Genomic DNA, 13,096 nt, shown 5'->3' with positions numbered 1-13,096 from the left:
AGCGTCAATACCTATCGGGCGTAGGTAGCTTAGCTATAGTTAATTTTAGCTAGTTAGTTAGCTAGCTAGTCAGCTAAAAAAGATTAAGCTATAAAAGCTATTTAGCTAGTCAATTTTTGACGTCATGCGGTAGTGTTTAAGTTGCCAGACCGCTTTTACAAATTGATAGGTAGAATAATAAAGGCAGGTTGCCAGAACAATCCATTTTAAACTTTAGGAGTAGCTAGCTACAGCTAGCTAGCTAGGTAGTAGCTAGTGTGGGTTCGCCCATATATAATACAGCCATCGCCCAATTACAGCCAGGGATTATAAATTATGTGTATATATTCATTTATTTATTACGAAGCTATGTATGTTAATTCTTTGTTTGAAACACTTAAGAACCCTTTAGCATTAGAAAAAACTTAAAGTTTATCAATTCAATTCAACCACTTTATTTGTCAAAAAATATTGGTTTGAAACTCGTCAAAGACTTTATATACATTAAAAATGGGTGAGAAAATGTTTTTTCGAAAATTCTTTGAACTCTATGAAAAGTTGTGAATAGATAAAATTAAATCAACTCTGTGTGAATTGCAAACTGGTGCTGTCCTTTAACCACCTCGTTAACAGTTCTTTATCCAAACTGGAGGATTGGAAATAACAGACCAAGAAATTTGCTTCTACACATAATTTTAAATTTTACAATTTTACTGCTGCCAATAATTGCTGACGCAAGTTATATTTTTAAAAATAGGTTAGCAATTTGTCAGGAAATGCCGAGTGCCGTCCTGAAATGCAAAGGGTGATAATGCTGAGAAAGTGTAAGAACAAACACTTTTTTCCAGCTACCTAGTTAGCTTTAATTTTTTATGTATGTGCATGTCCAATTTTACATTAAAGACTTACTTAAAAAAATTATTTCCAAAAAGACTACTGCAATATCCCAGTAGCCACTTGGTGTTTGGGGATGAGTACCCCCTCACTGGAATCGTCTTTTAGAGCACTTCAGAATAAATTATAATAAATTAATATGGTTCTATATTTAATTGGCTTAGCAAATTTGCCACCGAATTGATTGATTTTGCCTTTGTAAATGAAAGCAGGGTCTGTATTACGCAATGTGAAGGGCGAAAACGTTTTGAATTTGGCACCATATATAAGTTTCCTAAACACCTATTTAAGAAATATTTTCACCAAGGTCACCATTAAAAAATGTTACGTTCGCAATCTGAAGTCCTTGCAAGAATAATAGATTATTTTTTATTTAAAATACCCTGCAACACATGATGAGGTATTATATATAAGCGTTGTTAAAAATTGTTCACAGCCCTGTTCCTAGGCATATGCGTCACAAATATGGCCTTAAAAAACAAAATATTAATAAAATGGTAAATTTAGTAAGTAACAATGTTGCAATATTTTGCTTGATTTTTTGGCATGTAGTTATAATTTGGCAACCAGCACTCACTGCAATTTCCTATAACTTAGATAGTCATTACTTCATTTTTATGTTTCTTCCTTTTTAGGTAAATCATGACTAATGCATATTCATTTGACGGTGTGATTATCCTTGGGTTGTTATTAATTTGCACGTGTGCTTATGTTAGGCGAGTGCCAAAGTTAAAGCAGTTTTTTCTTACAGAGAAGAAAGGAATTTGGGGTGTGTTTTATAAAGCTTCGATTGTTGGTATTCGCTTGCATTGGATGGTTGCTGTCGCATGTCTTACGATGGCGTTTTATGTTCTGTTTTTAAAATAAAGAGATGCTATTTGATGTCTAATATTACAAGTCAACAAAAAGGAAAAGGGATGGTAGATTTGCGTCAACAGTTGAAGCGAAAAGCAGAAACCAATGTAACTTTAACACCAAATATAAACTCTACTAAAAATTTATCAAAAACTCAAAGTTTTATATTTGATTCTGTTACTGGTAAGAAAGCCTTCTTGGGACAGTATGCCAATCCCAGCAATCCAACAAATGGCGTTAAGGCTGAATATGAAAACATATGTGCAAGTAAAAAGCTTGATATGTGTGGTGTTCTGTTAAAATCATATGCGTCAAGACGAGAACTACAAAAGAAAATCGCTACAACTCCTCCTATGCTAAATTTAACTTCAAATCTTTGTGAAAATGTACAACCTCGAAGTTGGACTGTTTCTGCAAAAGACAAAACACCTGGCATGCAGTCGCTTTCACTCTTAAATAAAGTGGATGTACCGAAACAGAATCTCACAATAACACCTGGAAAGATTGTTGAGTATGCTACTGATCAAAAACCTTTGGTACCTCTTGATAAAACATGGACTAATCCAATTATAGGATCTGATAAGGTTCTTGGATTGCCCTCAGTTGTTTCTAAAAAGGGATTGTCCCGCAGCAAAGCATTTGATAAAGTTTTTTCTACCGTAACATTCACCAAGCAAATGTTGCATACTATCGATGTGATTGGTCAAGTCGATGATAAGTTCATTGCGTGCGTGTTGAAGAATGAAAGCATGCTTGTTCTAGTTGACCAGCATGCAGCTCACGAGCGAATAAGATTGGAAAAACTATTGAAGCAAATAGGGTTTTATAAGAATGAATTGACTGAAAAGTCAATTAAAAATCAAGTGACTCGATTAAACCCTCCAGCCCATATTTTGTTCGAACAAAAGGATATGGAGCTAGTAATGCATTACAGAAAAGAGTTTGGAGATATTGGATTAAACTTTTCTGTTGTGAAGAAAAAGCATAATAATTCAATAATGCAGAAAATGCTACTTTCAAATCTTCCTGCAATGTTTGTAAATGTTTGTGAGTCGCAGCTGGAGGCAAAAGGAAGTGTAGTGAATAGCGATTTAGTCAAAGAGTTCATTTTAGAGCAGTTGAATTATTTAAGAACAGCAAGTGGAAGATGTAACATGTCTTCGACTACGATATTCAAGGTGCTTGCATCACACGCTTGTCACGGTGCAATAAAGTTTGGGGACAAGCTATCGTTGAGCACATGTAATAATATCATGAAGGAATTGTCGAAATGCGATTTACCATTTCAGTGTGCTCACGGTAGACCATCAATAGCACCATTGTTGAAGTTAGATATGATCGGGAAATTGTCACATTGCACCACACAGAAATTGAATCTATCTAAATTACGTCAGAACATTGTTTAGTGTCGGTTTTATTGTTTTTTATGTTAAATGGGTGATGTGGCTTAAAAGTAAAGTAGGATTCTTGATGACAATGTAATACAGTTTTTCAAGGCTTTGAGACATAAAGTAAAGGCTGTTGCAGTTAAAATTCACATCTTGTATTATGTGTGTAAGTCTAAGTTGATCTGAAGAAGAAAAAAAAAATATGGGAATTAATTTCGCAAAAGTTGACAAACATCCGCGAAATTCACGAAAATTAATTCTCAAATATTAATTCCTTTAACCTTGGAGGAAAGAATACGAATTCTTTCCTCCAAGCTTTAACGTATTTTTAAGTTTATATGGACTATAGAGAGGTGACATTTTGCGGAACTTAATACTTTCGCGAAATTCTGTTGTGTTTGTTTATCCTATTCGTACAAAATTGAACCTTTTAAGTCAAATCGCAAATAAATTATTAAGCCGCAAAATTGTTTTAATTTCTTGTAGAGAACGATTCAAACACACATCCTTTCGATCTATTGTTCATGGAAATGTCTAGTAGAGTTTTTTAATTATTTATTCATTGTATATTCAAATGACGATATTCATATTCCCTATATCCCTGTGTTGTAACTTCTAATCTTTTTACTTTCGGGAGGGCGAGAAGATAGCAGTTGGGAAATGTTAGAGTTAACGAATGTTTATTAATTTTTCGAATATTTATTTTTGATGGTGTCTTTGTCCAAACAATCCTTTTATCGTGCACTTGATAAAATGTAACAGTAGTACTTTTGTGTCTGTTGAAGGCGTACACCATTTCTTTGTTTTCTCAGAGCGTGTACTGCAATATTATTTCGAGTTTAAATAATATTTCGCAAAAATATCACCAAGTCTAAATTCAGTACCTTTTGATTTTTCTGCATTTTTTTTTTTTTTTTTTTTTTTGTATACAGTCAAAATTTTCATGTTTTATTGGACTGTTTAGTGGCTGTAATTATGAAAGAAATTTGTGTTACAATAATCTGACAATGTATTTATTACTAAAATGAATTCTTGTTACTCTGTTTCTTCCTGTTTATACGTTTATGATTTGTTACAAAAAATCGGGGAAAAGCAGGAACCGTTAAGAAAACTTAAGAAATGTCAACTTTTAAAAAAAAAAAGTTTTTTTAAGAATTACAAACAAAACGTATATATATGTACAAAACTTTCTATTTTAAAATTCGTAAAAATATTTCTCAAATTTTATATATGGCTTATGTCAAAAAAACAAAAACGATTCGACTATCTTCACACCTTAATTTTGAAGTGGTTAAGGGAATCAGCTAATTTGTGCTTCAAATGTTCCACAAAAAACATTGCCTTGAGTTGATCTTCGCGAAAAACTAGTTTTTCTCGGTATTTTTTTTATTTTTTTTTATGCTTGATAAAACAAATAGCCAGCCTGTGATATGAGCAAGTTCAATTATAGGCTATTTTATCTCAAGAAATAAGTCCGAAATAAATTCTTATATTCTGTTTCTTCCCCTTCATACGCTTATTATCCGTTACAAAAATCAGGGGAAAGCAGGAACCGTTAGCAAAACGTCAGGAAATGTTAACTTTTAAAAAAGGTTTTTTTAAGAATTACAAACGAAACGTATATATACAAAACTTTTCTATTTTAAAATACGTAATAATACTTCTCAATATTTATATATACCTTATGGCAAAAAAAAAATCAATTTAACCATCATCACACCCTAATTATAAAGTAGTTAAGGGAATCAGCTAATTTTCGCTACAAATGTTCCACAAAAACATTACCTTAACTTCATAGTAAATCCATTGAAAGGCTACCTATCTCAATGGCTATCTTATCTCAATACATAGGCCTGAAATAAATTAAAATTGCAAAAAAATACTTCGCGGAATGTATTTTTTTAAGAACGAAAATATATATTTTTCGTAAATTTAGCAAATCCTTGTATTTCGGGAAGAAAGGTGTCAATGAAATTTTTCTCTAATTTATACCATTTTTACTCGAATTTTGCGAAAATTATTAGGAAACCAGCTTACGTTTTACCTCTAAAAACCCTTGAAAAGCAGTGTAAATTGAGAGAACAAACATGTTATTATTTTTTTGTTTAATTTATCAGAAATTGCTGACTTTGCTAAAATTGATTTCCTTAAGGTAAAAAAAGACGTTAAGGTTAAGATTCACCTATCTTATATCTTTACCAATTTTTGAAATAATCCGAAATTAACAAAGAGAAACTTGCGTAAGCATTCATATTCTAATCAACTGCATCAGGACGGACCTTTCGCCAACCACTGCATAGAGAGTGCAGCTGTTTCAGTAAAATTTTAGCAGTTTTTATTGTAAAAATGCAGGAATTTGCAAGAAAGTTTTTGTTATATTACTTACATAAATGACCAAAAAATGGCAAAAAATTTCGCGCTACAAACTATTTCACATAAACATCTGCTTTGTGTATAAACTTTAGGTTAAAATTAATAAAAGATATTCTAGTATTGGTCCTATTTATGTATACCTTTTTGTAATAACTCTTTGAACTATAACTTAAGCGAAAACGGCCAGGCTCTGTACTTATTTTTGCTTTATATTTCTTTTACTTCTTTTCCGAGCGCTCGTTTCCATAAATTTATCTAGTACTTGTTTTGCTTGTTTGTTGCCTATTGCTTCCAAACTTGATGAAATCTTGCTCAATCGCAAGTCCGGTTGTTGTTGTCGCAGTAGACGAAACAGTACTTGAGTGGGACTATATTGAGCATTTTGTCTGATTGTGACCGCTATTGAATCAATAGTTGCAACGTCGTAGTCAAACGAATCCGCCAAGTTTCTCCAAGAACTAAATTGAGCTTTTCCTTGTTCTTGTTGTAAAAGTTTTGTAGAAAGTTTTGACATGACAGAGCGGGGTAGTTCGTTGAATGTTTTTTCTTCTAGTCCGGATAGCATATCAATTAAACCTTCCGCGTAATTCCCATCTTCTTCTATCACTTCAATAAGTTCGGAGATTCCTTTTAAAGCATGTCTAATTCGTAAATCTTCCAGAAAATTCAAGGCTGGATTTCCGCCGCCGGAGTGTTGCAGTTTAAGCAATGTGATATTGTCTTCTGAAACACCTAACTGTTCAGCCAGTGCAATGTAATTTGCAGAATTAGGCAACATATCGTCATCTAGAATACGTGATATTTTATCTTCTACGCTGAATCTTAAATCTAAAGACAAATTAAACAACTTATCGATACCGTTTATTTTTCGTTGTTGTTATAATTTGATTGCCTTGATGATTGGTTGTTTACATTTGGAACTAAAATAGAAATTAACCATTATCACAAGCAAAAGACTCGCGCCCCTTTTTAAATTTTTGACCATAAATTTCCTCTTGCGAGAGAGGTGCCAATCAAACATATTTAAAAACAAGACAATGAAATAATTTTAGCATTTTCAAACAAATTAAAGGGTAAAAAAGAAAAACATGTCAACGCTTAAATACAAAAAAAATTATTTTAGCTTTCTTAAACCATTTTGCCTCCCACCAAAATTTTTTTAAAATAAAGTCACTTTTTGAAAACAGAGGGGTCGCTCATTCGAGAGGAGTTTCCTAAATAGCTTCAATCAAAGGGAGTGCTCTTTGGAAGGGTTCGTTGTAACAACAGGGGCGTGCGGTTGGGGGTAATTCCCCAGTGTAACCTTTTTTTACAGGAAAAGCGGGCATTGACTGCATTTAAAAATTAATTTACCTTCCACTTTAAGCCCAAACTCCAGCCTCTCTATTTCCATGACAATTTCAGGATCCTCTTTCGGTACAGGAGGCAGCTTTCCATCGATACTTAGAGTTCGAATCTTAAGAGCATCTTGAATGGAGTCTAATCGAAAAGAGTTATGAAATACAGTTAACTCCCGGTAACTCGAACCTCCATGGGAACAGAGAAAACAGTTCGATTTCAAATGTTCGACATAAGCGTTGCTCCCGTTAATTTGAACTTAGACAAAAATGGGATATTAGTGCGAGTTAAGGAGATTTTTTATTCAGACTCAACAATGTATATATTTTATAACCTTTTATGCCACTTCCATCTTACACTCTAAAATTTGTAAGATCAAAACTTTCGAAGAGCCTTCTCTTTTATCATATTGCCATCAAAAGGAAATTTTAGCTTTTTTTACTTAGGCAATAAAAAGTTTCAGTTTTCAAAGAAATTAACTTAAGGGGGGACCAAAAAATGGTTCGAGAAAACGAATGTTCGAGTTATCCGGGATTCGAGTTACCCGGGATTCGAGTTAATAAGTAGTTTATAAGGAAGTATTAAGAAATATCCAAGGGACCGTAGAAAACAGTTCGAGCTAATACAAGTTAACCGGTGTTCGAGTTACCAGGAGTCTACTGTAAAGGTTCGCAAATTTAAGTTCTGTGTAAAATATAGACTATAGGATTTCAATTCTATGTGAGAACGTTTGATACAAAAATGACTGTGTTCATAAAATAGGCTGGAACAGACACCAGACGCTAGCCTGTGTACGCATATCCTTGGATTGCATGTAATTAGTAAAATAAGTGGGGTCAAAGTTCACCCCTGCAAAATTAAAAAACAAAAATAAATCAAATAATTTTGGCGTTACCTTCTTTGACCTTTTCTTCTGCGATTTCAACGCATGCATAGGTCGTATTAACACGCGTTAAATCTTCGTTGCTCTGCTGAAAAGAATCGCAGCAAACGGTCGTGTCGCATACATCGGTATGTTCGTCTTCGTCAATTGGCTCCTGTGACGTGACACTACATTCAGCGATATCTTCTGTGATTCCGTGTGATTCTACAAATGAATTAATCAATGTGATGGAAATGCAGAATTTCCATCACACCGTATCCAACGGTAACATTTTAGGCAAATGTAACCAGCCTTGGGCTAGGCACTATTTTTTTAATGTGATGTCAAAAGTTTTCATAACCAAGAATTCGCGTGAATTTCGCGACTTCACTATTATAAAGCGAAAAATTCTTTTATTAAATTCGCGAAAGTAAGATTCGTCCAAGACATAAGGGAATGAAAAAGATAGTTGAAAATGTGAACTTCCACTTTGAGAATCATAGGTATAGAAAAACAAGAAGACACTTCTGTAGGGAATTTTGTTCCTTTTTCACCGTACCTGTAAAAGTAAAATGTCAGGTTTATTTTTTCGTACGTGTTCAGAGTATTGATTAAATTAGCCCTGACTAACTGTAGACCTAACGTTCGGTTATTAGGACCTAGAACCAAAGTTTCATAATTACCTTCACTGGAAGACTCATCTTGTTGTACTGGAAATTTTGTTAGAGACATTCTCCATTCGTCTTTATTTATTATCTCTTTTTGCGTATCTGTTTGTTTATAAACTTTTGCTTTCGCTTTCATGATATTGTCATACTTTTCTGCCAGTTGCTCCAGTTCGTATGACAATAATTTCCTCCGTTTTAGCTCCGCAAGTTGAACCAGTGTTGCGTTGCGTAGTGCTTCGTACACATACACTTCATCAGTATCGCACTTAAGCTGAGTAAACGAGTTTAGTTGGTACTTATCAATCGAGCCATGAAAACCCAATCCTTTAAAAATGGTGTCGAGCTTGTTAAAGAGCGCGTTAGCTTTAGCTTTGTTGATGTCTCGATTATCCGGAAGTAATAATTCTTTTTGTAACTCAACCAATCGCCAGAGATGAGCTGCTGGATCAATTGCGCTCTCCTTCGGTGGTTTTTTGCTAGTATAGACTTTTTTCATCAAGTTATACGCTATAATCAATTCCCTACACAGCGTGAGAGAGAATAGTCTTGAATGCAAATCGTGAGCGTTAAATATATATTTATTCTCCTCACTGATGTATTCTAAAATTAGCTTTTTGTCTTTCAGAAATTTTTTGCTTAGTTTTTCACTGTCTGTGGGAAGAACTGTGTGTATAACTTCAAGAACAATCGTCTTGCCCACATCCAGTAAACATAGTTGCACGGAAAGCCATGTCTTCATGTCTTGTAGTAACTGTTCATCAATACTCAGCTTCATGACTCTAAACAAAACAACTCTTATTCTCAAAAGCGCTTAGGGGTGGGGAGTCAATTTTTATTTCCACTCTTACCTTGACTTTTTCCTAGTTGAAAAAAAATTTCCTAACTGACCTTTTTATTTCAGTTTTTTATTATTACTAACATTTGTAACCGAATTTTATATAAAATTTTATATAAAATTCCCCCAACTTCTTTCTGAGGTTTTGACGAATTTTCGAATTCCCTTTATTTTTCAGGTTTACCGTTCACTGGTCACCCATCCCTAAAAGCTCGATTTAGAACATCTACTCTTACTTTCATTTTTATTTATGACAATATATTTCCATCCTATGTTATCATATTCAGGCCTTAAATACAACACAAGATTTAAAGTCGATGATATATTTATTCAGGTACAATATAATCAGTATTCTTCTTAAATTTTATTTTACTTTTAATTTCATCTTCTTTTTTGCATTAAAACTGCATGACTCAGTTACACTGAAGCTCAGCCGTTTGCTCAATAAAATTATATAGTAAAAAACAAGTTTATTATTCCATAATAAAAATAACACTTTTCCATATCAAATGTATCTAGTTTTCTTTTTAATATTGGTGCTATTAGAAAACTCTTTTTGTCGTAAGCATAATTAGCCTGTGATCCAACCAACAGACTTGGCATGTATTTATGAAACCAACCAATTGTAAGGTTTACATTAGAAAATTTATTCGGATTCAAACGAAAGGCTAAATTCGTAAAATTTGCAAAATCTATTGTAAACCAAATCTGTATAAACTTCTATTTTTAGTAAGTTGACTCATGGATCATGATAAGTGTAAACGATAAGTGTATAAGAAATATTTTTTCAGAACAGTGTATTTTTTACATACGTGGTATTTCTTTCTAAATAATAATTTTAATATATTTCTTATAAGAACGTTTAATGATTTAAAAGTTACTAGAACTGGAGATAATGGTACTTTAATTTAAGTCCGTTGCTATTTATTTCTATTCGCCATATTAAACGATTTCTTACCACTAATTGTGATAATTAATGTTTCTCACACGCTCTTCCAGTTATTAAAATGTATGGCAATATTTTCTCCATACGAAAGCAACTAAACTGTTTGAACAAAACGACCTAAGGCCATACATTTTGATAACTGTATAATTGCATAATTCTGATAAGCTCAAACGGGGGAGAGCGCCGAAAGTGAAACTTTAAAAATAATTAAGAAACTATGAAGATAAATAATTTTAAAGCGTAAAAATGGAAATTCCCACGCAATACTTTCTTCATACTAAAGCAACTAAACTTTTTGAACAAAACAACCTAAAGCGTCTGTATCGGGCAGGCACGTGGTCAATTTTGCCGCGTAAGTCGTGGAATGAATTGCAATGGCGGCTTTGTAGGCGGATAAAAATAAGGACGAGTTTGCTATATCAGTGAAACATTTGAACATATTCTAATCTTCAGTTTTCAGTACAATTTTACAATAAAACAGGGACCTTAAAAATATTTGCTAACAAGGTGATTTCGCCCTCATTCAAAAAAACTATGAGCTTTATAAGTGCTAATAAGAATCCAGCCAATGAACAATCTGGATTGTTTTAATCAAATAGCAAAATTAAGAATAAGATTGTTCTTGAAAAAACAATATGGGCCTGAAGCTTTTCTTATTTTGTCCTTTAAAAAGTTTAAAGCAAACAAAAACAGCAAAAAAACGCATAGGTATAAATACCTTTTTTTTCTCTTCCTCTACTCATACGTTTATGTCTCTTTACTATTCAGCGTGTACGACAAACCGAATCTCTCGAGTTTGTTTTAATAAGTATGGTTTTATGTTTCGGTAATCAATCAAAATAATTTGCACTCATCCGCAGATACTTTTAAAACATATTAGAGATACTTCTCTTTCGAAAGCCATTACGTGGGTGGGAGATATAAATGCAAATATTACATCATTGGAAACTTTATTAAGATATCCATAGAAGTGTGCACGCTTTTGTAGAAAATGTAAACTAAACCCCATTTTATCGTTATGCGCAGACATTGGAAAACCACTTGGGGCCTGGGGAGTAAATGTAAAACGATTAACGTATAAGTTGTTCAGAGAAGAGAAATCTTGCATCATTATATTCTCATACGTCATAATCTATATTCTAAAAGAAAAATCATGAAAACTAAAATTCTTTGAAATCCAAAAAGAAACACGGTAAGAAACTGTTTTTAAAAACATGTGATCCTCGAAACTAAAAATTAAAGTGCTTAAGGAGGTCGATTCAGAGTAATGCTAAGCCTAAATGCAGGTTCAGATTATCTTTTATGGTCATTTAGTATAGTAATAACATGGTTCCGAGGGCTATCTTCGGGTTAATAAGCCCGAGTTTCATTTGTAATGTAACATCAGCCTCGTTCCCAGGGCATTTTACCTTGTTGTTAGCGGCGAAAAGGTTGGCCACTCCGTAATAACGGGTCAGGGGCCACAAGAATTACACATTTAATTATTAAATTTCCTATCGTAAAACATAAAATGTTCTGAGGTACGAAAAAAAAGGAAAAAAAAATGCTCTTTATTATTTAAAAAACTCATCTTCAGACTAAACAAAGAACACAAAATATATACAACGCAAGATATTTCTTTTCTGATGTTTAAAAATGTAGGACAATCAAAATAAAACATAACGTTGTAAACAATAAAATGAAATCGACAATTAGTTATGTTGTAAAAAACAGCCAATCGTTTAACATTTAAAAATTGCGGGCTTCTCTTGTTTTAAAAACAAAACAATTGGCTTAAGATTTGAAATTGACCAGTTACGGATATATAGCAATCTGATTACTAAAGCAACTTCACTGTAATAGTTTTTAATCATATAATTATACAGGGTAATGACCAACTCTTTCCAATGTTCTTATATTTTGACAAATTGGGTTTTCTCTTGACATTAAAAACAATGCCCTGGGACAGGTTTGTGGTTTCCATTGCTAATGATTCTTACTCGTTGCTAAACCATCCTGTAATTCATCCAGCGTCGTCAACTTTTACTCAGGTGTTGTTGATTTTTCTTTTATATTTAGACGAATCAGATTGCCGCTCAGATGTAAAATATCATCTTACAAGCGTTGGGTACGAAATTAGAGTTCCTGCCCGTACTGGTTTTCATTTACGTTTCCGAACTTCTCTAAGAATAAATATATCTGTTGCATGCAGTTGATTGCGACAAATTTCTTTTTCAACATATTTTTCACTTTACAGCAATAAATAATAGTCTTTAACAACAAACGAATGGTTCTTCTTCGTGTTATCTATATTCTGTTGCGCTACATACATTTCATTTCCTCAGGATAAAATTCATTTTAGTATTTGATAAATGTTAATATAATTTAAGCTGATTTGTTTACAAATGATGAGGTGACTTTCTTACAATGGATCCAAAACTGTAAGCAATACAAAGAATAGATGCGCACACGCAAAAATATATTGTAATGAAAAAACATCCTCATTAAAAGTACGAACATTATAAACAACAGTACGAACATTATAAACAAAAGTACGAACATTATAAACAAAAGTACGAACATTTTAAACAAAAGTACGAACATTATAAACAAAAGTACGAACATTATAAACAAAAGTACGAACATTATAAACAAAAGTACGAAAATTATAAACAAAAGAACGAACATTATAAACAAAAGTACGAACATTATAAACAAAAGTTCGAACATTATAAACAAAAGTTCGAACATTATAAACAAAAGTACGAACATTATAAACAAAAGTACGAACATTATAAACAAAAGTACGAACATTATAAACAAAAGTATGAACATTATAAACAAAAGTACGAACATTATAAACAAAAGTACAAACATTATAAACAAAAGTACGAACATTATAAACAAAATCACAACTTCATCAAAAATACGAAAAGTTTGGACAAAAGTACGAACAACTTCATGTAAAATACGGTGTTT

General features: G+C 32.7%; 2 protein-coding genes across 2 annotated transcripts; one reads left to right on the top strand and one right to left on the bottom strand.

Annotated features, from left to right (window-relative positions):
- Window positions 1–1,790: 1,790 nt before the first annotated feature.
- On the top strand, window positions 1,791–3,134 carry LOC130623033 (DNA mismatch repair protein Mlh3-like). Its single transcript, XM_057438540.1, has one exon. The coding sequence runs from the start codon at window positions 1,791–1,793 to the stop codon at window positions 3,132–3,134; it is 1,344 nt and encodes a 447-aa protein (XP_057294523.1).
- Window positions 3,135–4,682: 1,548 nt separating this feature from the next.
- On the bottom strand, window positions 4,683–10,964 carry LOC130623485 (uncharacterized). The gene is made up of 5 exons (XM_057438978.1): window positions 10,857–10,964; window positions 8,373–9,136; window positions 7,723–7,914; window positions 6,843–6,968; window positions 4,683–6,317 (listed from the first exon to the last, which is right to left on the bottom strand). Exons 2-5 carry the CDS (start codon window positions 9,130–9,132, stop codon window positions 5,686–5,688), a joined length of 1,710 nt encoding a protein of 569 aa, XP_057294961.1. The 5' UTR covers window positions 9,133–9,136; window positions 10,857–10,964; the 3' UTR covers window positions 4,683–5,685.
- Window positions 10,965–13,096: the final 2,132 nt, after the last annotated feature.

Source organism: Hydractinia symbiolongicarpus, chromosome 13, assembly GCF_029227915.1.
Source record: "Hydractinia symbiolongicarpus strain clone_291-10 chromosome 13, HSymV2.1, whole genome shotgun sequence".
Classification (NCBI taxonomy): Eukaryota; Metazoa; Cnidaria; class Hydrozoa; order Anthoathecata; family Hydractiniidae; genus Hydractinia; species Hydractinia symbiolongicarpus.
The sequence above is the reverse complement of the archived record's forward strand: the minus strand, read 5'-3'. Positions and strand labels throughout refer to the sequence as shown.

Bases quoted from the DNA above. Each gene is read 5' to 3' on its own strand.
- LOC130623033 (XM_057438540.1), top strand. From the start codon at position 1,791: ATGGTAGATTTGCGTCAACAGTTGAAGCGAAAAGCAGAAACCAATGTA.
- LOC130623485 (XM_057438978.1), bottom strand. From the start codon at position 9,132: ATGAAGCTGAGTATTGATGAACAGTTACTACAAGACATGAAGACATGG. The intron at 7,915-8,372 runs GTAATTATGAAA...ATTCATTTGTAG, and splicing joins AGATGAGTCTTCCAGTGAAG to AATCACACGGAATCACAGAA. The intron at 6,969-7,722 runs GTAACGCCAAAA...CTTTTCGATTAG, and splicing joins AGAAGAAAAGGTCAAAGAAG to ACTCCATTCAAGATGCTCTT.